The sequence below is a fragment of the Grus americana genome, chromosome 16 (assembly GCF_028858705.1).
Source record: "Grus americana isolate bGruAme1 chromosome 16, bGruAme1.mat, whole genome shotgun sequence".
Classification (NCBI taxonomy): Eukaryota; Metazoa; Chordata; class Aves; order Gruiformes; family Gruidae; genus Grus; species Grus americana.
The window spans coordinates 778563-805886 of record NC_072867.1 but is presented as its reverse complement, the minus strand read 5'-3'; the positions used below and the strand labels follow the sequence as shown (position 1 = coordinate 805886).

Here is a 27324-nt window from a genome sequence, read left to right as displayed (position 1 = left end):
GCGCAACTTGCCCTCCCGTCGGGTGCTGCCCGGCAGCCCCCCGCCCCGCTCGCCCACCGCCCCCGCCCCCGCAGGCGGCTCGGCGGGCTGCCGGAGTCCCGCGCAGCATGTGTGGGGAGCGGAGCGGCGGCAGGAGCGGTTCGCTGCCCGCAGAGTGCCGAGGGCGACGGGCGAGGAGCGACGGCTGGCTGGCGCGGGGGGATTTTGGTATAAACTTCACGATGCCTCTTGCAGTGCTCCCCGAAGGGGTGCGGTGCCCACGCACCCCACATCCACATCCTTGCAGCCTTTAAAGATGAGCGCGTGCCCGGCGCGGTGCAGGAGCTGAGGACTGGAGCGGAGTGCCCGGCAGGATGCAGGTTGACCAGGCGTGGTTCAAGAAAGCAAAGGGTGCAAAAGCCTCCCGGTGAGCATGGCAGGGAAGCTGAGCAGCGCTTAGCGTGGGGAGCCTGTGAGATCCCTCCTCCAGGCATGTCGGCACTCAGTCCTTGCACCAGGTGTTGGTGTTGGCTCCTTGGTGTTGCTGTGCTGGAGCACAGGCTTGGCTCTGTGGGACTTGGAGGTCTGGTAGAAGGAGTTGAAGCAAGCCTCAGAGTATCCTGGCTTTGTGAAGCACCGTCCCCCACCTCCAGCACCTCATGCCTTCCTCCAGCGGCTCCCTCCAGCACCAAGCCTGCTCTCTCGCCTCCCAGTTCACGCACAGCGGAATGGAGGAAAGGTGGCGGGGTGTCCCTCCCACTGCTTTCTGCAGAGACCTGCACGTTTACTGCGTTTTCTCAAAGGCAGAAGCAAGTTTGTTCTGTCCTGGCCAGTGTTTTATAAGAGCTGTCAAATCCCTGTTCCCATGGGACCTGGTGATAAGGAGAAGGTGGCCACCTCCTGCAAAACAATCTCTATGTGCCAAGCATAGGAGGAGAGTAAGCCTACGCTCACTGCGTGAGCAGTGGAAGGAGCTCTTAGCACTGCTTGGTTCAGGCAAGAGGGAAGGAGAGGCTGATGCTGTGGCTGGGAGCATGGACTTCCTTTTGAAATTGCAGCTGGGTTAGCTGGATGTGCTGGGCCACCCCCTAGTTCACAGCATTCAGTGGCAGCAAGGCCCCTTGGCAAGTGTTTGCACATTCCCCAGTGAGTCTGCACCCTTTGCACACACTAAGCATCCCCACTCTCCCCTTCCCCAGCCACACAGGGGAACAGGCAGGATTGTCGGCAGCCCTGGAGCCAGCAGCATCTGCAAGGTCTCCGGAAGCAAGTTCTCTCTCCGTTGGGCTGGTTTCCTACAGATCACAGTCTCTGTATTTCAGAGAATTTTTCTTTTTTTTTCTTTTCCGTCTCTCAGACACATCATAAAAACATCCTTGTTTGAGGAGAGCCTTGTAGAAAACACTTCCCGTGTTGGTCCCGATGTGGCGGGTGGCCAGCTGCAGAGCTGCTACGAGCAGGGAGGGAGTGCTGGGCTGCGGTGGGCTGCTTGCTTCCAGCTTCCCTCTGGGAGGGGAGTGATTCCTGTCCCACAGTGGGAAGTGGGCAAACTGAACCCTGGACCATGGTCAGTAAGTACCTGGGAGGCAGACCTCCCTGGGCAACAGGGACATTTCTGGGTCTTCCTCATCCTTTGTACTGTGTGCCTGACACTGCAGAGCCTTTCTTCAGCCTCATCTGCCATGCTGTGTGAAGCTCAGGGTCATGGGGCTGGAGGGCAAGCAGGAAGGGTGCCCCACACCTGCTGCAGCTTGTGAGTCGGCAGTGGTGTCTTGTGCTGGGACTCTGTGGGTGGTGAGGACATGCCAGTGCCACTGAGGACATCCTGGGGCTGTGCTGCAGACGCACACAGGAAGGCTCCCTGAGTCCTCATGGCTGCAGGGTGATGAGGTAGCCCCTAGGAGAAGATGGAGATGTCTTTAGTCAGCTGTAACAGGTGCAGGGGAGGTAGTGCTCTGAGGAGGTGAAGAGTTTCACACCACCCCAGCCCCACTGTCCAGGGTGGGGTTGTGTTGTTTCTAGGGCCTAGCCACTGTCCCCAACTCAGCCCGGGTGCAGGTGAGGTCCCCAGATGGGTCTTGAGGCACCCATAGAGCCAGGCTTGGGCAGGGAAGCTTGTTTTGCCTGCAGGCGGGGGGGCCCTGCTCTCCTGCTGCTAGGTTAATGGTTGAACTTGGTAGTCTTAAAGGTCTTTTCCAACCAAAACGATTCTATGGTTCTATGATTCTATGGGAGCTGTTTTCCCATTAGCTCTGTTGCAAGCAAGTGCCCTGCCCTGATGAGCTGCCGGGGCTCTGGGCTGGGCCCTCCGTGTCCCCTTGCACTGGTTGTGGCAGAGCTGAAAGCAACACCTTGACTGGGGGTGGCTTTCTCCTGCTCAAAGAATGATGGGCGATTCCCAAGAGCCACCATCTCTGCTAGGTGACCCACGCAATGGATGGGTGGCATCACCTGCTTGCTCCCATGGCCATGTGTCATCATCTTGGGAGGCCTGAGATTGCACTTGGGGGAACAGAGCCATGCCATGGGGCTGCCCCATGCCGTGGCTGTGTGAGTCCCCACAGGATGAAGGCTATGAGGCTTCTGGGGAGGATCAAGGCTGTGCCGCTGGCCCCAGTGGGCTCCACCAGCCAGAGCACCCTTGCACCTTTCCCCTAGGTGAGCACCCAGCTGATGTCTCCTCAGCAGGATTGCTGCACAGGTGGCAGTTCAGTGGGTTTCAGTGCAAACTCCCAGCTGGAGAGAAGAGACTCCAAGTTCATCTAACACAAGAAATCAACTTGTCCCTGAACCTGTTCCATGGGTTGGTCCCCCTCCTCGCACCAATGCCACCTCTCTGTGATAGTACCCCAGAATGGCCGGGGACTTGGGGGGGGAGGGTCTAGTCTCACTAGTTCAGTTGGTGATTGAAGAAGCTTTGTATGTCTAGTGCCAGGTTTTACTAGAAAAGAAACTAGAACAATTTCCTCTTTCAGACTCAGAATAATGAAGTGAATGGGGATCGCAGCAAATCTCCCTGTGCCTGTGCTGTGCAGGGGTGGGAGATTCCTCTCATCATCCTGCTTGTGCACTTTCTGTGGGTGCAGCCTCTCCAGAGGGATCTAGAACCAGGCAGGGAAATGTTATACTGCCAGCAGTCCCTGCTACCGTCTTGAGGCTGTTCATTCTGTGCACTGATGGCATTTCAATACAAGCATGTAGCTAATGCTTTCTCACCTATTTGTTACTAATCTTTTCCTAGTTAGGGGAAACACTATGACCTGGACAGGCTGGAGAACGGGGCCCATGTGAACCTCATGAGGTTCAACAAGGCCAAGGGCAAGGTCCTGCATATGGGACAAGACACTGACCAGTAGTATCAATACAGACTGGGCGATGGATAGATTGAGAGCAGCCCAGCAGAGAAGGACTTGGGGATACTGGTGGGTGAAAAATTGGATATGAGCCGGCAATGTGCGCTGGCAGCCCAGAAAACCAACCGTGTCCTGGGCTGCATCCCCAGCAGCGTGACCAGCAGGATGAGGGAGGGGATTCTGCCCCTCTACTCCACTCTGGTGAGACCCCCCTGCAGTACTGCATCCAGCTTGGGGGTCCCCAGGACAAGAAGGACATGGAGCTGTTGGAGCAAGTCCAGAGGAGGCCACGGAGATGATCCCAGGGCTGGAGCACCTGTGCTATGGAGACAGGCTGAGAGAGTTGGGGTTGTTCAGCCTGCAGAAGAGAAGGCTCTGGGGAGACGTTATTGTGGCCTTTTAATACTTAAAGAGGACTTCTAAGAAAGATGCAGAGAGACTTTGTGATGGTTTGTAGTGACAGAACAAGAGGCAACAGCTTTAAACTGAGAGTAGATGTAGACTGGACATAAGGAAGAAATGTTTTACAATGAGGGGGGTGAGGCCCTGGCACAGGTTGCCCAGACAAGCTGTGGATGCCCCATCCCTGGAAGTGTTCAGGGCCAGGTTGGATGGGGCTTTGGACAACCTGGGCTAGTGGAGGGTGTCCCTGCTCATGGCAGGGGGTGGGACTAGGTGATCTGCAAAGGTCCTCTTCAGTGCATACCATCCTGTGAGTCTGTGATTCAATAGGTTCACATTTGGATCTTTTCAGTTTACAAAAGAAATTGTTAAGGAAGGGCCAGTGCACAGTGGAAGTCTTAAAATCACTGTCAGGTGGGGAAATTGCAGTGGCAACTTCCTCCAAAAGAGAAGAAGTTTCTCAGGCAGCTTCCTTGGAGGAGTCTGGGGCTGCTACCTGGGGTCTTAGGTCCCTAAACCAGAGGTGAAAAGTCTCTGGGAGATGCCTGGGAGGAGTCTTGGGTGGATCCCAGAGGAGAGAGTTTCCTCCAAAAGAGGCCCAACATCTCAGGCAACTACCTGGGAGGAGTCCTTGCGGGGTCCTGGTGCTTCCAGGGGAGGGAGGGAAGGAGGGAAGGAAAGGGCTGGGCAGTGCTGGTGTCCCCTGGAACCATGGCAGCCCCAGGGGGGCAGGGAGGTAAGTCTTGCTCACATGCTCAAGGAACAACCGATCACCAGTTCTGAGATCAGGCAGGAGGGTTTTTTTTTTCCCCATGGGCAGATGGTCCCCAAGGGTTTTTTGGCTTCCTCTGCAGCATTGAGCATAGCCCCTTGCCAGGCCATTTCTGGCCTGCAGTTCCCTGCCGTTGCAGGACCAGGAGTCCAGCTGTCCCCTCCATCCCATCGCTTCTCTTCCCATTGCCAGGTTGGCAGAGGAACCTCAAGGACTCCCATGCATTCGGTGACCTGGGGGTCTTCTGCTCTGTGCCAAACTTGGCCTGCTTGGAAAGGCTGCAGATATGATGCTCCATCAGGGATGAGCCACCACTTGCCGCCTGGACCTGCATGCAATGAAAGCGGAGCATTGGTCTCCTCTGCCAGAGCTGCTGGTTGTGTCTCGTTTGTTCTGGTCACAGCTCGTGAGCATCTCCCCTGGCCGGGCCTGGTCCTGTGCTTGGCCCAGCGCTGGCCTGCACACCCTGCCTGCTGTGGGGGGGGATCTGGCAGCCTCTGCCCTGCGGCAGCCTGGGTTTCCCTGGGCCTGTCCCTGCGGGCAGCAATGGGACAGGAGCCTGTTGCCAGAGCCCGGCCCCTCTCTGGATCCTCCCCTCCCAGCGGGCAGCCCGGTGCCCGGTGCCCGGCCAGACCCTGTCCCCAGCAGCAGCAGGCGGGGCAGGGCTGTGCCCAGGGGCTCCGGAGGGGCTGCGGGGAGGGAGGGAGCACCTCTGTGCCCCCCGGCCTGGCCAGCATCCAGCCCTTTCCTCCAGGGAGCGGCAGGGTCTGCCAGGGTCGTGCTGACGGCCAGCTCGGAGCGTCGGTTCAGTGCTGACGGCTGCAGGAGGAGCTGCTCTCTGGAAGAGCGCTCCAGCCTGGCCCCCCGCACCCAGTCCCAGGGGCACCGCCTACTCGGCCTGGGGATGCCCGAGGGCTGCGCCTCTGCCTGCTCCCGCGGGGACCCGCTCATGCACCGCTTGGCCAGGCGTCTCTGCCCCTTGGGCCCTGCTGGTATCTCCACAGCCTCCCAGGGAGCAGGTCACGCCCCCTGTAAGCAGCCCTGGCTCCTGCCCGCAGCCCGGTCCCTGCCCGCTGCCATCGGGAGCCCCCCGGCCCCCTCCACGCCCAGACCTGCTCCGCCGGGCCTGCCGCTGCACGGCCTGGGTCAGGCACGCAGGGGCTCGCAGCCGAGCCCAGCCGAGCCTAGTTGAGACGAGCCGGGAGGAGCCGAGCCGAGTCTAGCCGAGCCCTACCCAGCCCAGCCGAGCCGAGCCCAGTGGAGCTCAGCCGAATCGAGCCGAAACGAGCCTAGCGCAGCGTAGCCTAGCAGAGCCGAGCCCAGCCGAGCCGAGCCAGCCCAGCCCAGCCCAGCCCAGTCGAGCTCAGCCGAATCGAGCCCAACCGAGCCCAACCGAGCCGAGCCGAGCCGGTCGGGGCGCAGCGGCACGGGCGGGCAGCGCTGCCTGCGGGCGCGGTGCGGCTCCAGCAGCCGCAGGTGATGGTGGGCAGGAACCGGCCCCTCGGCACCGCGCACTGGGCGCTGCAGCTCCTCGTCCCGCTCCGCTCCGGCGGGGGAGCGCGGGCTCGGAGACCTCCTGCCCACGGCGAGGGTAGGCGGGCAGATGGAGAGGGACGCTGGCAGGGCCCGGGGAGCGGGGGGCTGGGGAGCGCCCCGGGGGTCCCTGTGTCTCCGGCAGCGATTGCCCTGATGAGGAGGACGGCGGTGCGGAGGGACGGAGCCGATTCTCGTGATGCCGGCGCTCTCTAGAGGCATGAAGTGCCAGCCGGGCCTGACGCACGGCAGACTGCGCCTTGTGCTCGGCACTGCTGGCCGGCCCGTCCCTGCCGCCGGGCTCGTTAGCCAGCCGCGTCTGGGCTAGCCCCGCTCTCGGGACGGTCCATCCCACTCGTGAAGCGTTGCCTGGGGTTGCCCTGGGAGTGGACCAACTCCGGCGCGTTTTCCTGCCGCTGCCGCTGCCGCTGCCGCCCGTGGGATGTGGGCGGCGGTTTCCGTGCCGGGTCTCCGCCGGTCTCTGCCCGCAGGACGTGACCCCGTGGGCTCCGTTTGTGCAGGCCTGGCCCCGCACGCTGGGGATGGAAGGCAGCGCGGTCCTGCTGCAGCTGCCGCGGGGACAAAGCCACGGGGGGGAAGGGGTGGGCTGGGGGGAGGGTGGGTGCCGCGGGAGGCCAGCGGGGCTGGGTGGGCTCTGGGCAGCGCCGCCCGGGGCTGTCCCTGGCGGGGGTCCGCCCGGCCCGGCCCCCGGGAGGTTTGGGGATGCCGGTGCCCGCTTTCCCAGGGGGGAGCGGAGGAGCTGGCAGAGGGAGCTGGACAGGAGCGTGAGGAGGGGCAGCTGCCAGGCTTTGTGCTCCCTGGGGCACTCGGGGCTCCCGAGGGGCGGGGCCGGGCCGGGCTGGGCTTCCCCCCTCCCCCGTTGTTGTCACGATTTGCGCTCTGACGTCATGTTGCACTTCGGGGTACATAGGGAGCCCCAGACTGGACACGGTGCTGCAGATGGGGGCTCACCAGGGTGGAGGCTCCACGTCAGCTTTGTCGGTCTCCCAACTCTGCTTACACTCTACTGCTGTTTTGGATAATAAAATGCAAACTGGTATTCCAGAAGCTTAAGATCTTCTCATTCCCTGTAGGTTGGCAGGAACACCAACCTCTTTTTCTTTTGCTTTCTTTTTTTTTTGTTTCCAGGAAGGATGTTTGGGATCCATAGACATTTCCCGAGAGGCAGGAGGAGTCCAGGCGCTCCCTGGAAGCGGCAAAGCGGTGCAAGCGCTCGTCTGAGCCGGGTTCCCCAGGCTGGGCTGCCGTCAGAAGGCAGTGAGCACTGTCTGCCTGATGGCTCAACAAGGAGGAGCTCCTTCTTTTCATGGAAAGGTTGTCCTTTACAGAGCAAAGGGACGTTCTGACTGTCCTACCCCAAGGAGGCAGATCCGTGTCTGCTTTCCGCTGGGAGTTTAGGTGTTTAAGTAGTTCACGAGAAGGCTCTTCTTTTATACCAAAACCTGTTTTGGCGGCTGGCACAAGAGAACTGATTTGGACGTTGTTTTCCCCACAAGCATCGCTGCGTGAGGCTTGCATGGGATAAAAAGTGGCTTTTTTTGATCCTTGCTCAGCTAGGTCATGACCATTGGGGCGTTTCAGTTGTGTCTGTTTCAGAAGTAAAACGTGGCTGCCAGGAAGGCTCAAGACAGCTCTCTAAGAGGGTGTTTTCTCTCAAAGTGCCCAGTCGAGACTAACGCTGCTGCTGCTGCTGCTGCTGCTGCTGCGTTTCTGTGCCCCTCCAGGAACCACACTCTGCGTGTAGCGGAGGAATGAAAAAAATCTCTGTGAATCTTTGCACGAGAGGTGCCGAAACCAAGAAAAGGCAGGCGTGACATCATTGCACTTTGGGAGAGAAAGGGATGAGCGAGCAGGGCCACTGCCAAGGGACTGTCCTTAGGCACCGGAGTTAACGCTGACCGCTTTGAAAGCAATGGCAAGACCTGCCACAAGGTAAAGGCCAACAGCTCTGGTGCTTTGGGCTCACACTGGAACCCAAAGCGCTCCAAGCCCCAAAATGCAGCTGCCTCCGAAGGGCTCGGCTGGAGTCGGCTCCGCTCGGTTCCGCTCGGCTCGGCTGGGCTCGGCTGGGCTCCGCCCGCAGCCCCGGCCCGGCCCCGCCTGAGGCAAGGGCTGGCGGCGGGGCCGGTGGCTGTGGCGGGGGCTGCTCCCCTTCCGTGGAGCGGTGGGCTGCCCGGTGGTGGCCAGCGCCGGGGCTGCCCGGGGGCCTGGCAGGCCGGCAGCGGGGCTGAGGAGGCGGCGGCGGCGGCATCTCCCCTCTGGGCAGGCCGCGGCGCTGGGCCGGCGGGGCGCGGCGGGTGCCGGCCTTCCCCCCGCAGGCCCGGCCAGCCTCGGCCCCTCCTTCCCTCCCGGCCCCGGGGCTGCGGGGGCAGCAGGGCACTGCCTCCCGCTGGTGGCTGTCCGGCGGAGGCCGGCGGGCAGCGGGGCGGCGTGCGGCTGTGGAGAGAAACGAGTTTCTCCTGGCCGGGCCCGCAGGGGCTGCAGGGGCCCGCAGCAGCCGGGGGTGTCCCTCCCAGCCTGGGGTCGGTCACGGGCTGCGACACCGTCCTGCCCGGGCTTTGCTGCCAGCCCCCGGGGCAAGAGGCCGGTGGAGCTTCAGGGGTGGTGGTGGTGACATTTGCAGAGCAGCGCAGCTGGAGGCGGGGTAGCCATCAGCTGTCCATCAGTCTGTCCCCGAGTCCTGCTCCAGGATCCCCGGCTTGAGTGGAACGGGCGCTTGAACCGGCGATTTTCTGGCTTGTGGGGGATACTGGTAGGAAGTGGGTTCTCTCGGCAAACGTCCTCAAGAGGAAAAAGGGCAGGTAATCTTCTCTTCTTGTCCGACAGAATGAGATCTGGTGAAGGCGCTTTGTGATTTCCCTTTGACTCTCCTGCTTCCCGGGGCTGGCGTTCTGCGAGAAAGAAAGATGTCGCTGAAACCATTTACCTATCCGTTGCCTGAAACAAGGTTTCTTCATGCAGGCAGGCTGGTGTACAAATTGAAAATCCGGTATGGCAACTTCAACAGGTAAGCATGATGTTAGAGCTGAAAAGCCAACCTGCAGTTTGATGACCACCTGTAGCAGTGAGTTAAGACGAGACCCTCAATTCCCATCTTGGGGGTTCCTCATTTCCTGCCTTCTTTCACTGACCGCTGAAGCGGTCACTTCAGAGTTGCTATGGCACTTGCACGGGCTGAGCATCAGCCTGAGAGAGTCACTGGAGCTGTAAAAAACGCTCGTGTTTCACCGCCACGTGTGGATTTCCCGCTTCAGTGGAAAAAGAGGCTGCTTTTACGGACAGTATTTTGAAGTTTGGTGAGTGTTTAACCGCGAAGCTCTAGAGCCTTTGTAGTGGTTTAACCCCAGCTGGCAACTGAGCCCCGTGCGCCGCTCACTCACTCACTGCCCCACAGAGGGATGAGGGAGAGAATCGGGAGGGTGAAAGTAAGAAAACTCGTGGGTCGAGACAAAGGCGGTTGAATAAGTAAAGCAAAAGTCATGTGCGCAAGCTCCACTGTATTTACTTATGTCCAAGTAACGGTGATGCGATTGGTTTACTTTTTAATGGGTTTGGGTTTTCTTTAAGACCTTCTCTCTCCCCATGCGTTTTATTGTTGGCCGATACCTAGCAGCAAGCAACTTGTGAGAAGCTGGCTTACAAAAGATGTAGTTAATATTTGGGAACAGAGTTTGGTGCAGGCAGTACACAACTCCCAGCATCACAGGGCCGAGCTCCAATGCTGTGAAGGCCCGTTCCTCTGCAGGTTTGCAGCGTGGAGGGGATTAAGAGACGTGTCCTGCCAGTTCCCTCTTTTAGTCCCTTGAGTAGAACGGCATCGCCATAGGCTGGAAGACAGAGGTGCTGGTTTGAGGGCACCTTGTCAAAACTCCAATCCTAAAGGTCACTGCAGATCGACTGAAAAGATCTGATCTCCCATCCGTTGTATCCTCAGGCACACAAAATGCCAATGGGCAGAAAAGTCACGAGAAACGGTCCTTGTGGAATGATGGACGTTTTTTACGAACAAGGAGTTGGGAATTCATCTGTCTGCCAAGTATTTTGTCTGTGCAATGGGAATGCTGTTTTGTTGTTGTTGAAACTCTTACAATGAATGTAGCTCCACTGCTTTCTGATTGGGGTGGGACTAACTCTCTCTGTTGGTTTCACAGCGCTCCTGATCTCAACGGCACTGAAAGTGCTGTCAAGGAGTTAGAGGTAGGAGATGAAGCAGGTCCGTGACCTTAGCTGAACGTTAAGCCGAGCAAATCTTTTGTTCGTTGTGGGACCGAGGATGTTTTGTCAAATGCAGCATTTCGAGTGAGAGTAACGGGGAACTTCTCTGGAGAGTAGGAGGGTGAAAAAATGACCTAAACGAACAATGTCATCAGCAGGCAGCATTAGCGCAGACGAGTAATGCTTTTCTTGGAAAGATTTTAATGAAGCTGCTGACTGTTAAAAGTGGACAAATGAAAACTCCTATTTGTTGAGCTAGTGGCACCCCGCTCCTTTTTGATTCCTGCTCAGATTCATTCTGCCTGCTTAAAAATGCTCCTGTTACTTAATTTTAAAAAATCTTCAGAGTACAGTGATAGCATTATAAATATTCTTGAAGAAAACATGCTGATTTTAATTGATTTGGAAAACTATCAGTTAATTTTTTTTTTCCTTTTTCACTTTTGGAAATATTGAAAGGTGTTATTAGAGAAAGTTTCCCATTTGCAAAGCAGGAGTTTGTTGGGGCTGAATTACAGTTCCTTTGTAATGGAATTGGGTTGATCTTCAGAAAAAGGGGAATATGTGTATTTTGGAACCAGGTGTTTTGCTGGCAAAAAGGAGACTTCCGAAATGTAAAACGTGTTAAATTTAAAAGCAGACCTCCACTCTCCATAGCAATGCTTCTGTGTTAGTTCAAGATTAAGATACTCATTCACTTCAATTTCTATGAGTCTGTTAGTGCAGCGCACTCTCAGGTGATGGGAGGGAGCAGGGCAAAGGAGGGGAGGAGGAAAAGCAAAATAGCTAGAACTGCTCTTCCATCATTCATGCAAACTGCAAAGTAGTTCTAAATTTTCCCCAAGCCTTGAAACTGTACTCGACAGTGGAATCGTGCCTGTGTTGTTAACATCCTTCCTTCCTTCCTTCCTTCCTTCCTTCCTTCCTTCCTTCCTTCCTTCCTTCCTTCCTTTCTTTTTTTGGCCTCTCCAGGAAGCAATTCGAGTAATCCTTGGGAATCTTGGCGATTTGCACCCATTTTCTACCGAGCACTTCACTATCTTTCCGTGTATCCTTTCTTTCCTGCTGGTCAAAGAAAAGAGTCAATGACTTGTGTCTGTTGGGCATTGCTTGATTTGACATTCGTGTCTAGTAGTGTGCAGATCTTTAGCTGGAGTACGACTCCGTTGAGCTTTGGAGTGTTACATTTGCTGAAGATCCTCCTCGGTTGTTGCCTTTGCCAGAGGACAGATGTGAAAAGAGTGTTTTGCAGTGTTTTCAGCTGAACAGCTGTGCGTTCCAAATCTGAGTTAGCCAGAGGAAATGAACGTGCATACATAAAGTCAGGGGAAGCCCACCTAATGCGATTGTGAGCAAAGCTAGTGCATTGCTTCCGAAGGTGAATAAAACGTAAAACGCTCCTGACAGGCTCAGCAGCGTTGGCCTGCTAGTAGAGAAGACCGCAGGAGTTTTCTTGTAAGGTACATTAGGATGAAATATTGTAGTTGCTGTAGTGTGAAGGGTTCAAAAGAAGTTACTCTCCTGAGTGAGTCTCTTGTTGAAGAGAAGAGCAAGTTAGTTAGCACTTTTCAGTGCTGAGGTGTGTCTCAAATTTGAGTTGGATCAGGCCCTTTGGCATCAGCTCCTGTGGTTCTGGGTGCCCAGGAGTAATGAACACTCAGGGGTTTCCACCTCCAAGGCATTCCCTTGCAGTCTTAGCAGACGGCACCATTGCCACCCGTCGTAATAGCAGGCAAGAACAAGGTCATCCTCTTTCTCTGTCCGAAGCTGGCATGTGTGATAGCAACTTCTTCCTGCTACTGCCAGGAAGAGAGAGTCGCCGAGAGCATTGTCAGGCAGGAAGCACCCAAAGAAACGAAGCCTCGTTGTTGGTTTGCTTCACTAAAGCTCAGCCGGTTTTGCCTGCGTGCTTGAGGAGTGCTTGGTTCACAACTGCGTGTCTCTAGGACGTGGAAGTCCATCCACATGCTCAGCCGGTGCTGGGCCCTGATGAGAACGGCAAGCTCAGAGGCCTGGCGTGGTGAGTTGTTCTGCAATCTGTGTGTTGGGCTCCTCACTGTAGCATAACTCGTAGGTAGTCACCAGCGGTGGAAGCCCTTGAAGCTAAACTCAAACGAGCAATTTCATCCCTTAAAGGAACTGATGGTGTCAGTGTTCCATCCAGGCAAACCTTGGGCTCCATCTCCCATTCTCAGGATGTTTGTTTCTGCTAGCAAATGGGCTGAAAGTGTTCATTTTACCTGTTTCTTCCTGAGATCAGAGGCACATAAGGAGACCGCTGTCTAGCATCACCCATTCTTGCGTGCATGAGCTCCTCGGTGCGAGCACTGCACCCACAGGAAGGAATGTCTGTGACTGTGGCGGTTGTCGTGTCAATTATCTTTTTTCCTCCCATTTTGAACTGTGAAGTAAATGTGATGCTGCTGCTCCTCTGACTCCTAGTCCTTTTCAATCTTTCAAGTAACTTGTAAAAGCAGTACTTTTGAGCTAGGAAAGCCGAAGAGGTTTTATTCATGGGGTTGGAAGAGCCTGGCCTGTTGTTTCTTGCGGGAGAATGTCAGGACTGAAGCCAAACGCAGTTAAGGAAACACAACGCTATTAATGCAAGCGACTGATGGGAGAGCATCACCTGGATGAGTGTTTCTTGTGGTGGTTACAAGTGGTTTTTCACAAAGTTCCTACCGACCGATTGTATTTGCTGCCTTGTCCCCGTGTGCCATGTGCTATGATTTCTGAAGCTTTACAAGAGACACTGTCAGGACTCCTGCTCCTTTGAAATGTTAATGCTGTGTTCTTAAGTCTTATCATCCTTCTCAGATTTGAGTAAATGGGAGAGAGTATCGAAGATGAGATTCAAACACGAGAACGTCCGTCTTGTGCCTTATCCCTACGTTTGCACTATGTATCTAGAACTCAACTCCTTTCAGCAAAACGTATCTTGTGGTAAGTCCCTCGGGTTATTTTTGGATCATTTCTGGAAACACCTATCATCTATGTCTTGCTTTTCCCTTTCCCTTCACCTACTGTGTCTTTGAATGAGAGGGAGCAAAACTGCGTGCAGTACGGCTGTACCATGGATTTGAAATGGAGCAGAAGAGCGTGTTCTCTTTTGTCCTGTATTGCTTTTCTAAAATTTCCTGAATCTCTCTTTGGCTTTTTCAGCCACTGCTGGCCCTTCCGCTAGTACTTTTATGAAGCAATGCCCAGTGGCTCCCACGCTTCGTTCTTTAATGTCACAGCCAGCATATGGCACGCGTGTTTTTCTTCCTGGTGCTGACTACGTTTGTTGACATTGAACTTGACACTCTTTGTTTCTGCTTTCCTAAAGAAAGAATGCGTTTGTTTTCCTAAGTAATGGTAGTAGTAATGGTAATAATGTCTTTTGTATCATTAGCAAATGTTGTCACCTCACTGGTGTCTCGTTTTCCAGGTTTTCGATGAATTCCATGAACAGCCTCAGGCCCCAGCTGAGACCTCTGTGGGACGCTACATTTAACCTCCTCTGTTGTGAAAACTGAGGGTTTATTCTTACTCTTTCCTGTTCTGGTTATTGGTCCCTGGGAAAAGCTGCTGGTTTTTCTTACGACTGTCTAGGAGATATCCTGGTCTCCTTTCTAAAATGGACCGGTAGTCCTTTCCTAGTCTCACCCGTTTGCTTGCATGCAGCATTCCCTATCAAACACACCATGTTTGGAAGTAAAAACTTCTAAACATGAAGAATTCACTCACTTCCCTGTACACCTTGCTCCAGTATTTAATTGCTCTTCGCAGATAGTTGTACAACATTTCTGTTCTACAGTTATGCACAGCGTAACGTGCTGTTACTTTCAGGCACTGATGTTTCTGTCGGCAGGGATTTTTGTTGAGGAAAATATGTATGGATGCCATGCATCAGAGGTGAGCTGGCCAATATTCTCTGGAGGCTGTGCTCCAGGTGTCCTTGCATTTTCCATCTGGTGCCCAAAACACAGAGTGACGCCAACAGTTCTCCGGTTCCTTCTTCTCTTCTGAAGACTCCTTTGACTTCTTCAAGAAAAGCAGTTGTCCCCATCCCATCAACATGTGGTATTCACAGCCAGGAATTCTAGTTCTGAAAGAGCCGTATTTGCAGTTTTTCCATGTCACCGTATCACATGCAAGCCCAGCAGTGTTTCTGAGTAGTTTACCTTGTTCTCAGGCAGTGAGGCGCAATGCAGAAACGTACTGTGAAGTTGGTTAAAGGAAGTCCAGTCTAAATATTCACCAAATGGTGTACTACCTCTGTTACAGGTAAAGAAGCAACCAAGGGCAGCGATGAGCTGGTGAGTTGTGTGGTTTTGTTTTGGTTTGGTTTTTGAGTTGTATTCAAAACAGTCTGGAGGAGCAGAATATCTACGTAGGCAATGCTATAGTCCTCCTATTTGCGGGTGTCAGTCAGGCAGCGCAAGGTGGCACTGGATTCTCACCTGGAACCATCCCCGTTGAGAGAAACCTTCCTGTTGATTCCATCGGCCTTTGAATGAAGTCCTGCCTCAGGACCCGAGGGCCCTGCTGGCTTCCGTTAAATGTGTTTCCTACACGTCTGGGCCGAGCTGTCCAATGGTGTCTTCACTGGGAGAGTCTGTGTGAGCTCAACATTGCTGAATGATTAAGTGGTTTCCTAGGTGCTGTATGTGTCGTAAACAACAAAGTTAAGCCTCTTTGGAAAGTGTTTGTTTAATGAGAGCTCAGGTTAGGTTTGTTTTCAATAGAGGTAAGTGCCTGGAGGTGGAGTGAATTGGTGGTGAACGCGTCCTGTCCAAATTGGCCAAAAGAAAATCCCACTCTCTCTGCTAGCCTGACATTCCTGCTAATTACCTTCCTAGGCCCTCCTCTGAGAGTGGAGCAATAGGATGTCCTGGCAAGCGGTATTCTTGTTGAAAACTGTTGAGCATAATTCTCTGGACGGCCTCTCAGTGCTCATCTTCTGTTTGAATAAGGGCGGTAACCTTTTCTTCCTGAATCATTTTTTGGTTTTCGTTGTATAAACATGAGCAATTTTGTGAAATATGAATGCCTCTTAACTCTGAGTGTTGTTCTGAAATAGAAAAGTCAAAAGCAAGTGTGGTCAGTGCCAAGTTTGCAATGTTTTGAAGGTCAAGAGAAGAAATGAAGTGTCAGAAGGTACTGCAGTGGGAGAAGCGGTGAAGAGGAGAAGAGCAGAGGTCGGAGCAGAGACCTCATGTCCACAGCCAGGACTACGCAATAGTCTTCCAGGGCACGTATGAATATTTTTGATGTCTCTTGTACCTTCCTCATCTTTCATTCCTGTGTAGTCCTTTGCCCCGTTTGTCTTCTTCCTTCTCTTCCATAGGTGACAGAATCTAAGCAGCATTGCCCTTCTTGGGAGAACAGTTGTCATATGCTTTCAGGTTCTGCCACTAACTAGAGGTCTTCCTGCTTATCTCCTTTGTGTTAACATCATCTGTGTGTGAAGCCAGGGTTGTTTTTCCCCACGTGCTCCGCTTTGTACCTCTCTGTACAGAGTTTCCTCTGCCATTTTATTGCTCCATGACTGAGTCTTGTAAGATCTTTCTGTGGTTCTTTGCTACTTGCCCTTCTCTTTGTGCCAGTAACCTTGTAGGATTTGCAAGCTTTCTCACCTCGCTGCTCATCCCCCTTTCCACGTCATGTAGCGTTTTCTTTCTCTTTTAACTGCTTGTGGGTTTGACTAGAGAAGCAGAAAGCCTGGTACTGGAAGGAGTGCATATTTTCATTTTTTAGGTGAGACTTTGAAACGTGAGTACAAATATAGATTAAGGGTATCTATCTTGTTGGCTAGAGGTACTAAAATCCTGATTTCTAATGACATACTTGGAGTAGCCATTTACAAGATTGCTTCTTTTTTGTGACTTTTTGTAAACTCAGTTCTTACTTATTTGACTTCTTTTTAGAACTGGAGCCGAGTGTGTTCGCCATACGAGTAAAGCAAAGCATGGATTGGAAACGGTAAGCTACAGAATGTTCAGAAAGAGACAACAACATCTGTTTAGTCCTAGATTCTTCAAGTGGCAAGCATAAAAATGCCGTCAGGTACTGTTTTTTTCCCTTTTCACCCACATTGCAACATTTGTGATCGCTGCTCATCCAGCTTAGCCAAGGGATGAGTTTTACCAGGAGATGACAGGAGCTTTTGTGACTGTCAAGCTCCGAACTCTGGGGGTGAGCTTAGCCTCTCAGAGATGAACCTGAAGGACGCCCTGCCTTGTCATCAGGACTCCAGTCCTCTTTTACCTCAGATGCCCCAATGTCCCAGTGCATTTCATCCCGTTTCTGGATACTGAGACCCATCCTAAATTCCATCCAAATCCCTGCCATGCTATCCCCTTCCTGGCCTTCTTCCCTCTCCAAGTCTTTGGAGAGAGTATTTTCTGGGGAGGCAAACTCATTGCTCTTGGGATTGTCCACCAAGAAGGTTGTCTCCCAAGAACAGCTGCTTCTCCTGCTGTTCCTTGGGAGGTGAACACTTGCATCAGAGACCTGGATTTCCGCGTGTTTCTGCATGATGACGTGCTGCCCCCATTTCGGGAGCCTTTTGGACCTCTCCACAACTGGCTAAGCCTTGATGCCAATGTCGTCTGTGGGCTTGCTTGAGATCTCAGCAGGCCAGGGCGTACTGCCTGCTGGCTCCTGGCTTCCAAGGGCCAGTCCCAGCAGAATTGCGCTGCAGGGATTCATGGCATATACAGTGGCCTGCGATTTCACCTGCTACTAGTTGCATGGTCACCTTCAGCCTGCGCAGATAAACTCCTGTATCGGAACAGCCCTCGCCTTGTTGTGAGCCCAAAACTTTCATTCAGTAGAGGGTTTTCGACAGGCTTGTTGGATTTTCATGATAGGAAGGGGACCACCTCGTAACTCCTCGGGAGCATTCAGTACAGAAGAACTTCTCTAAAACGAGCGGGCTCATTTGTCTCTAAAACCTGTGTCACTTGTTTTTCCCCTCAGCTTCCCTGCGCAGGGTTAGCGACGGGTCTCTCTACACGCGCCCCTTCTGGCTTCTTTCCTCAGGTGCTCCAAACGCTCTGTTGGTGGGATCAGGGTCGTCCTCTGAAAGGTGCTTTTGTATTCCCCGCTCTGCTATTATTACTGTCCGCAGAATGCCTCCGCTCCTTGTAGAGTGGCTGAATTTCCCAAACATGAGAGTCCTTGAAAGCTGGAGCTCCAGGTGAGCATGTTGGAGCCTGAGAAACAAGGTGGTAGGTGGCAGACATCAGTGTAACCTCATACTGCGTTAAAAAATGTGGGAGGACATGTCCTGAGCTCTTTCCAGGTAACCTGGAACTATGATGAATGAATCATCAACTCGGTAAGTACCAGTTCAGGTGAGAAGAACCTTCTCCCAAAGAGATGCTTCTACCTAAAATTTGCACTAGTTGAGGCACCGTTACAGGGAGAGGGATGTCCAGACACAAACGGTTGTGTTTATGAAAGCAGAGCAGATGTCACGAGCACTGCATGAAATCATGGGCAGATGACCTTTCCCTTACGTGCCTTTTTTTAGGCGCTCAGAGCCAGGTGCTTCGTGACATGCTTTCCCTTTGCTTTGCTTTCCATTTGGTTTCTTTTGGTGTTCAGGATGAGAAGAAAGATTAGGTTTAGGAAAAAACACATCAGTCACTGCTGTACTTTCTCAGGATTCTTCTGATCGTTCCTCCAGCGCTCTCGTTCAGTTTATCAGCAGTGTATGACTTTGGATCCAAATCCGCTGGGTGTTTTCGAGTGCATCTCAGAAAGGGAAGGGTCTCGTGAAACATGAAGGGAATCTGTCTACTTAGTACACGTAGGATTGACTGTACAACATTGGCACTCGGTTCGGGAGGAGGAGGATGGAAGTGCCGCAGGCACATGGCTGTTAAAGAGATAGTGTTTTCAGCTCTTGTCCTTGTAGGCCTGCGATTTTGACAGCAGACTGTCTGGTCAGGATGACTGGAGTCAAGCCTGCACATCTTTCCTCTTCCCAAGCGCACCAGTAGAAGTCAAAGAAAGAAAGGAAGGAGGAGAACTGAGAGATGCTCAGCCTGTCACAGCAGATACTTTTCCTAACTTAGTGCTGTGAGACTAAACTGCAAAGATCTCAGGCCATCTCAAGTTTGGAATTTGCATGAACCTGAGCTTAGTGCAAGGGAAACACCACCCGGGAGTGGAACTGTTCTTCTGTTCTCTTCTCTCTGTGACCCAGTTGTTTTCCTCTCTCTTAAAGCAGCTTTCATGCTGATTTTGTTGTTTGTGGTCCTTTGTGTTGCTGATAGCCTTCCTAATGGGTATTCCTGGCTCACCTCTTGCTGCTTCTGGCACTTTTCACTTTTCTCCCTTCCCTGTTACTCTGTTTCCTATGACTATGTCTCAGCAGGGCTCATGTCTCAGGGCCTGTATTGTCCAGCGGCTGTTATTTCCCACAGCAGCTCAGCTTGTGGTTTTTTTAAATCGCTGTCTATGCCATAGCTGCTGTTATTCTCTCACCATCTGATAGGTTAAAGTCTACTCAATGAATTACAGCTTTACGTTAGGCCTGTGAATGTCCCGAGGAGGGAGGGGTAGAAATACAGTGGTGAAGAAAGTCCTCGTGGTAGCAGAAAGAAAAAAATCCAATCACAGAACAAGAGAGTAAAGCTTGCCTTTCAGTTCGTACAGCAAGCAAGCAAACACACATAAATCTGCTGTGCAATAGAATTGTACGTTGTGTAACAGCTCTTGGTTGCTCTTCCTTTCAGAATTCCTCCAAAGAAAATGAGTGTGAGTTTAGTCCGGCATCCCTTACTGTGGGCTGTAACCAAGGCAGTTTCTGTAAGTAAGAAATTCCTGGATTGTTCCATTCAAATTGGTTGCATTGAGCGCAAAGCTGCACGGAGTACATTGGTATCAGTTTTCCTTTAAAAACCGAGTTTGGTATTTTCCCGCCCGTGAGATTGGGAATTGGAACCACCGTAAAGCGGTAGGTCACCGATGATTTTGGCTGAGACTGTCTTCCCGCATAGGGAATTGCCCTCTCACAGAGCTAGGCTAGGTAGCTCTTTCAGAGCTGGACTGTGAGATGGGAGCCTACCTCCAAATCAGTCTGCACTGTGGTTGCTTTGAAACCTCCCCAGCATCCCGCCAGCCAGAGTCTGGACCCACCTCTGAGTTTTGGGGTCTGCCGTTGGGTTTGCCGGGAGTGTGGAGAGAGCGAGCTTGTGTTTTTGTTCTTGCTGCTGTTTCTTACAGGGGGACCTGTGGAACCTAACCTTGAACAAAGAACAGCAGCTGGTCGGGCTGAGGGTGCAATGCAGCTACTGCAGCAAAGGGACCAAATGATACCCAAAGGAAACGTGGAGCCAGAAGGAAGAGGTCTCTCAAAGTTCTGGAGAAGGTACTAATACCACAGCTCTGAGCAGATGCAGTCCTGGCTACGTCCGAGACTGTGTCAGAGCCTGTGCCTGATTCTGGCAGTTCAGGTGATTCTCTGCTGTCTTGAAGAACGGACACCTCTCTTCTGTGGTTAAACCAAAGTCTTCCGAGGCAAAGGAACATTCAGGGATGTCCTTTTGTCCTGTGGTGAGGTGCAACATTCCTCAGAAATGTTGGTCTTCTGAGCTGTCTTTGGGAAAAAAGCTGCTCACGGGAGGGGGGTTACTGACCTCAGCTGGGGAGTGCCACCTCCACCTCGATTTTCTAAAGGACTGAGACACTCCCCCTTCTAACAGGGCCTTCCCAGGACAGACCTTCAGTCCCGTTAAGGTCAGCATGGCTTTTGTTTGGTGGCTTCACAACTGTGCGTGGCCTTTGTCACTTTGACTCCCAAAGGCGCCACTTTCAACCGAAATGAAAGCATCCGTGCAAACAGTTGCTGGGCACTGCTGACTAAGCGAGCGCTCTAAAGCTGTCAAAGCTGTATCCTGCAGAAGTGGTCTGGTCACTGCACAGCACGAGTTGAATGCCGGCAGTAACTGTTTGTTTGATGGGCGGGTTGGTTTTGGAAGGAATAAAGCTCCTTGTTACTCCTAACGTATGCCAGTCCCTTTAACTATCGAGACTAGACCGTTAGGGCACAAGTTAGTTCTTCTTTGTTTCCTCTCTTTTGTCAGCCTGCCTCTGCCTTATTTTGTGCTGGGGTTGTGTCTTTCTGGTGGGCAGAAATTACCTTGTTATTACAATTCTCAGAGAAGTATTTTAAATATAACGCGCTCTTGTTGTTGTCCTTGTTGTTGTTTCCACAGCATCATCTTTTCGCCACTACAGCATCTTTTTGGTGGAAAGAACTGACCTGGAAGTACTGATTGTTGTGGGAAGGTAAACTCATAGCGTGAGTGTCGGGTGGTGGTGGTGTTTCTTTTGTAATTCTGCTTTTCACATCGCTCATCTCAGCTATTAAATGCTTTAACTGCGGTTCTGCTTTGTTGACATTTTCAAATTAACGTCCTGAAGGTGTTGGGTTAGAATGCCTTTTTCTTCACCACCTAGAGTTTTTTGGAAAAAGAGCAACAAGCTTTAAGATGTTGATCCTCGAGTGTCATAAATCGGGCATTTGACATTTAACATTCAGTGTATGAGATTCTAATAAAAGAAGCATCAACTTGGAACTGCGTGTTATTTTAGTCAGTGTTACCCCGGCAGAAAACACTCTTTCCCTCCAAGAAGTAGAGGTTTCTAGATTTAGATGGACTCCTGTACTATGCTTCACAGCATTCAAAAGGTCAACATTGGTGAAAATAGTTTGGATTAGATTTTTAGCCCTACACCACAACTTATGTATAATTATTTATGCCTTTGATACGTGGCGGGATGAGGCTGGGAGTTAAGAGTTCAGACGTGCCTAGGGCACGCTCAGCAGCTTTTTGCCATCCCGCTAGTGCCTTTGCAACAAACCATCATTCCTCGGCCATCCCCCGAGCCGAGCCGCCGCAAGCACGTACATGCACAGTGCTAGTCTAAGCCACGACACCGAGCGGTCATTACGTTCCCATCGGCAACAGGCGGCCATTTAACTGCGTCTCAGGGGTAACTTGTCAGGCAGAATGAGACGGTGCTCCATGTGAGTCAGAGAATGCAGCACATGGTCTGTTTGGCTTCTTCTCACCCTGGCCCAGGGATTGTCCACCCGACGTACCAATGGATTCATCCCTGGACTCCCATCAGCAGTGAAACAATGCTTTCCCTCCAAGAAGGAATGGAGTTGAGAAACTAGTTCCATTGATCCCATTCACCTTAGTCCTGTCCCACAAACACAGGTAAAGGTGAGCGCAGCGGGATTCAATCCCTTCTGCTGGGGGACTGTGCAAGGAGATGGGCAGCGGTGAGGACTGGGAAACGGATGAAGACAAAGGGAGGACCCCAAAGTTTTCTCCATCCTTCCCACGCGCGTTAGCCTCAGGGAAGGACGAGCGGTGCCGCAGCGATGCGCGGTCCTTCCCCGCATCCAGCCATGCCTTTCCCTACAGCCCCGAGCCCTGCCGGCGCTGACAGCGCCACTAATTTCCCTGTGCGACGGGTCAGCCAATCTCATCATTTGGGTATTTAATTGCCGCTCGGGATGGCAGCTGACGGCGTGCGACACCCGGGCTGGGGTTGGCCCCTACCGATGCCATGGATGCTCCCGGTCTGCTGTCAGCACTTACCTGTCAGCACAGACGGATAAGGAGCCACAGGAGGTTCTCTCTGCGCCTCAGGAAACGCTTTTTCCCTGCGAGGGCGACCGAGCCCTGGCACAGGTTGCCCAGGGAGGATTTGGAGTCTCCCACCTCGGAGACACTCGGATGCCGTCTGGACGTGGTCCTGGGCAGCTGGCTGTAGGTGGCCCTGCTCGAGGAGGGGCTTGGACCCGATGGACCCTAGAGGTCCCTTCCAACCTCAGCCATGGTGTGCTTCTCTATTTCCCGAGGGAGTTGCCTTCCCTTGTTAAGCCATCTGTGTCTTGATCCACGAGTTTTCTCTTGCTTTTGCCCTGCCGATTCCCCCATCCCGCTGAGGGGGGCAGTGAGCAGCTGGGTGGGGGCTCACCTGCCAGCCAGGGCCAACCCGCCCCCCAAGGGGGCTGCAGCCTGCAGAGGAGCCAGGAGGGAGCAGAGACAAAGCATGAGACACCGCTGTGCAGGGACCCTGACCCCTGTGCCCCTTGTTGCCTGGCTGATGGGACCGAGTGTGACCTGCAGCAGTAACAAGTGGGAGGAGAGGAGTCTGGGGTGAAGCTGGGCCTGGGACAGGGGAGGAAAGGAGGAAAACTGCTCTACTTGAGAGGAGCGTGATTCCCATCTGCCTCTGCTGGGGAATCAGACGCTGTCCCATGTGGAGGAGCACCCACCGTCATCCCTGAGGCCGAGCATCTTCTGGACAGCCTGGCGCTGGTTCTTTTTCCGCTCAAGCACCAAGGACTAAGCTGTTCCTTGCGCGATCTTCCCTCTCACCGACCCCTACCAGAGCAGAAGACAACACAGCCTGGTAACGTCCCGTGAGGGCTTCAGCTCTGTCCAGAGCCTTTCCTGGAAACTCACCTGCAGGCAGGGTCAGGAGGAATTGCCACCTGGGCTTACCAAAAGCTGTGCCGCGTATCAAAAAAGTCAAAATTCAATGTTTTCATCTGACTGTAAACTGTACCCGTGAACCAGACTGACACCGATGGACGTGCGATTGGGAGACACGGACAGAGGGATGATTATAGACCTGAATTACTGGCAAGAATCAGCAGAGGAGATCTGCCCAAGAATTAGGCAGACAAATGTAAGGTAGGACAGAGAGCAGAAAAAGAAAAAACGATTGATGCATTGTTAGCAGAAAGACAGCCAGGCAGCCGGCCATATGATGGTGTCAGCGGTGAGGTCAGCGGGGAAGGAATACTTGGGGAGCTGAAGCTACCGCATGCACACAAAGACATTTTGATTTCTCAATCTGGAAAATGCCATTAGAGAATTATGGGTGATACTTGCAAGATGTGCATCCATTTTGGAGAATCATTTTAGGTGATAAAGAAAATGGTTTCATTCAATCTAAACAACAAGATTTTTTATTTTCACAGGGACAGGCATTCCTGTAACTTTTAGAAAGCATCTTGCTCTTTCAACAAGTAGCCTTCGAAAAGGAAAAGGAAAGGTGCTTCAAAAAGAACAGGCAGAAACAAGCAAGCCAGGCTGTTTCTTGGGGGAGCTCTTCCCTCTCCCTTGGCATCCCGTAAACGCTGGAAAGAGCCAGACACTTCCAGAGGTACCTGGGCTCACGGCACTGATGCAGCATTGCTGGCACTGGTGACTATGACCCTTGATGCTCCAAGCTGCTGAAGTCGGCGTGATCAGGCCAGAGAGCTCGTTGGTGCGAGAAGTCGGAAGTGGAAAAGGCTGCTGTTTTTCCTCTTCACGCAGGACATTTTTGTGCTACTTACCCACCCCCCAGCAGGGGCAATCTCCTCTGCCCCGATGCCGCTTGTCCTGCTTCGGGCTTTGCCGGTCATTCGTGGGCATTCAGTGGGGTGTCCTGCCTCTCTGCGGTCCCTTGTGCCGGTTTTGTTCATTATCGTGCAACTTCTGGCACTCGAATACCTCCTGCATGCAGGCAGCTCTACATGGCTCTGCCTGCCGCTGTAGCGGCCCCGTTGCTCACACACGTGTGTAAAATGCTTCCCTGTAGCCTATGCAGTACCTGAGAACACCCTCAGAGAGCGCGTGTGCAGGCAGACAAGCTCTCTCCTTGCAGGAGAAGACCAGGCACTGCCCAGGGCAGGTGCTCTCAGCTGGCTCTTACCAGCCAGAGGAGTGGGAGAGTTCCAGACCTGAGCCGTAGGCAGAGGCTGACCGTGAGTTACCTGCTCAGACGCAGGACGGTGCGGTGGGTCTGTCTGAGGGGATGCTTAACCCTCCTCTGCACTCAAACCCGAGGAGGGAAATGTGGTCAGGAACGGCGGGGGGGAGGGACGGAAGGCCCTGAAAATGGGAAAAGAAAGAAATGCCGGAGAAACCCGGGGAATGAGAAATACATTGTCCAGGGGAGAAGAGAAAGAGGAGGGAAGACGCTTTGCTTCCCCCCTTCCCCGGTCAGCAGCAGTGTCGGGGGGGGGTGTGTGGGCTGTCTCCCTGCACGGCCCCGTGGCTCTCCCTCAGAATGGCTGGCGGCTCTTCTCTGCGGACACTACTGGGACCCTGGATGGGTGTCCTGCTGCTGTGGGGATGAGCAATCATCTCCACAGGACTGCTGCAGCAGGCTCTGTCCCGGGAAGGGTGATGGAAGTGGGGGTCAGGCTGGCTGCGGGCTGACGGTCAGATCCCATTTTTTGGCCCAGAGGTATTTATCCACCCGAAGACATTCTTCCACCTCGCAGTTCTCCCCGGCTTTACCACTGGCACCGCTGTGACCTCTCTGGCGTGGTGGCTGGAATGCTGTTTGGGGTTTTAAGGCAGCAGTCTGCGGGGGTGTGGAAAACTGAAAGAGAACTGAGAGTTGTAATATGGAGTCAGAGAGTCATAGAATCCTAGAATGGTTTGGGTGGGAAGGGACCTCAAAGCCTATCCGGTCCCACCCCTGCCACGGGCAGGGACACCCTCCACTAGCCCAGGCTGCCCAAAGCCCCATCCAGCCTGGCCTTGACCACTGCCAGGGAGCCAGGGGCAGCCACAGCTTCTCTGGGCAACCTGGGCCAGGGCCTCAGCACCCTCACAGGGAAGGATTTCTGCCTCACATCTCATCTCCATCTCCCCTCTTTTCGTTTGAAGCCATCCTTCCTGAGCAGTCCTTCTTGTGCTCCCTACCGAGAGGCACCTTTATTGCCAGCGGTAGAAAGAGGTTTTAACTAGCACGCGCTTCTGCTGCCTGCGCTCCGGTACCCGCGCGCAAACTGGAAGAGAAGAAAAAGTGAGCAAATCCATTTCGGTAACCGTACGGCACTTTATTAGCGAGCAGTTTGTATGAACTGGTGGTACCATCTATAGACTTGGTGCTATTTGGTGGTGTTGATCGTTGCTAATTATTTGTAGGAGCTTGAGCTCGAGATACAGGTATCGCTATGTGCACATCTGCTCTTTGAATCCCGGGCACGCTTGCTCGTGGTGCTTTTGTGGCCCCGGTGGCAATCCGCAATAGAGCGGAGAGGTTCAGCGGAGGAAGCCCCCATGCCCGCGTGTCCCACCCCAGGGGATACGAGGGACCCCTCCCCCCCCCGCCCCGGTCGCGGTCTCGCCCCCGGCCCCCGCCAGCCGGGGAGCCCTTTGGGTCTGGCCCCCGGCCGCGGAGGACAGCGGGAGGGCGCTGGGTTTCTTCTGCCTGGGGAAGGGGTGGCCGAGGGGGACGCGATGCCGTCCCCCAGCGCCTGGGGGGTGCGACCCCCCCCGCTCCGGGGCAGCTCCCCAGGGCTCGGTGCGTGACGCCACTGCCACCCGCTGTGAGGGCAGCACTGCCCCGGGGCAGCCAAAGGGGGTCCTGCCGTGCCCCCCCGCCAGGCTGCCCCGCCAAAGCGGGGGTCGCAGCCAGGACAGAGCCGGCCCCAGCCCAGCCCTGGGGCTCTCCCGATGCGCACCCTGCCAGGACAGCGAGGACCCGATCCCAACGCACCCGAGCCTCACGGACCCGAGCCGGCCCGAGCTGACCCGATCCCAACGGACCCGACCCCAACGGACTAGCAGTCCGTCCCGAGGCGAGCTGCCCGGAGCCGGCTGGCAGCGCAGCCGCAGGTCTCGGCGCACACGGGGGGTCTGCTGAGGCCGGGAAACGCCGGGGCAGCGGAGACACCCGCCGGGAGCCGGCAGCTCTCGCGAGAGCCGCCGCCGAGGCCTGGGCGTTGCCAGGGCAACGGCGGGAGGTTTGAACGCGCTGTCACGGAAACGAGCGGCCCGTCCCGAGGGGAGCTGCCCGGAGCCGGCCCGGCCCGCAGCGGAGCGGCAGGTCTCGGCGCACAGGGCCGCGGCCACCCCCACGCCTGTAAAGAGCAGCCTGGGGAGCGCCGCGGGCAGAGCGGGCAACCAGAGCCTGGGGCGGCGGTTGGTGTGGAAGGGCGTCGTGGCCCTACCAGCTCCTGAGGTGAGTTCAGTTGGTGGCCACGGCCCTTTCGGAAGGAGCTGGGCTGTGGTGTTGGTGGCCACAGCCCTCTCAGAAGGAGCAGGGCTCGGTGTTGGTGGTTGTGGCCCTGTCAGAGGGAGCTGGGCTACGGCGTCGGTGGCCGTGGTCGTCTCGGAAGGGGCTGGGCTGCGACGTTGATGGCCATGGCACTCTTGGAAGGAGCTGGGCTCAGTGTTAGTGGTTGTGACCCTGTCAGAAGGGGCCGGGTTGCGGTGTTGGTGGCCGTGGCCTTCTCGGAAGGGGCTGGGCTGTGGTATCCACCCAGCAGAAAGCCATGCCCTCTGCCCTCACCAGAGTGGATGTGGCAACCCCGACAGAGGTCCCAGGAGAACGTGCAGCCCCATGGGCCTCAGGCTGCAGGGCATGCCAGCCCTGTCCCTGGAATGGATGGCAATAGTGAGAAGAGCTGTATGAGGTGTGACCAAGTGTCGCGTGAAAGGGTACAAGTCTGATGTGTGGCTGAGGGAGGCCCTCCCGTTGAGTCACGAGGTTCAGAAAGGACCCCCTTGCTTTCTGAACTCCTTCTCAGAGAGGAGCCTAGGTGCGGCTAGGTCCAGTCTTAGTCCCAGACTTGGTCAACGGTTTATGTCTAAAGGATTATGTGTGTAGCCACATATCAGAGTCAACGTTTGCCTGTCAGAGCCCCACTAAGGACTTTCACCGAAACAGTTTTGCAAAGTTGAATAGAAAAAATAGGTAATTTATTGAGGCGACAGATATAAAAGTTCGGAATTGCCGTTGATAAATGCACTTACTGCAACAATTTTGAGCTCAAGTTAATAGTTCAGCGCTTTTGTTAATGATAGTTTTCCCGAGGTAACATCCGACATAATCGGAGGCGCAAGTCTTACCAAAGAGGCGTCCCTGCTTGGGGAGGGGAGAGGTCCAGGCCCGTCGACCTGTCCGGATAGTTGGAGTTCTCGTCCTCAGAAAAGAGGATTCTAAATGCCAGATTTATACTTTTGGCGAGGTGGGACTAAGTCAGGTATTGTGTGCCGATTGGCCCTTAACAAGGCGTGT

General features: G+C 54.0%; 1 protein-coding gene across 2 annotated transcripts; it reads left to right on the top strand.

Moving 5' to 3' along the window:
• The first annotated feature begins 8966 nt into the window (after positions 1-8966).
• Positions 8967-20595, top strand: LOC129213995 (membrane-anchored junction protein-like). Of its 2 annotated transcripts, XM_054844965.1 has the most exons (10): positions 8967-9067; positions 10212-10257; positions 11248-11323; positions 13093-13218; positions 14545-14576; positions 15390-15496; positions 16185-16242; positions 19008-19080; positions 19498-19642; positions 19833-19956. In XM_054844965.1, the coding sequence occupies exons 1-10, from the start codon at positions 8967-8969 to the stop codon at positions 19954-19956; spliced, it is 888 nt and encodes a 295-aa protein (XP_054700940.1). The 2 variants fall into 2 exon arrangements, 1 of the variants encoding a protein (XP_054700940.1); XR_008579595.1 differs by lacking the exons at positions 8967-9067; positions 10212-10257; positions 11248-11323; ... (3 more) ...; positions 16185-16242; positions 19833-19956 and adding an exon at positions 20490-20595 and having other exon boundaries at positions 18900-19080.
• The last annotated feature ends 6729 nt before the right edge of the window (positions 20596-27324 follow it).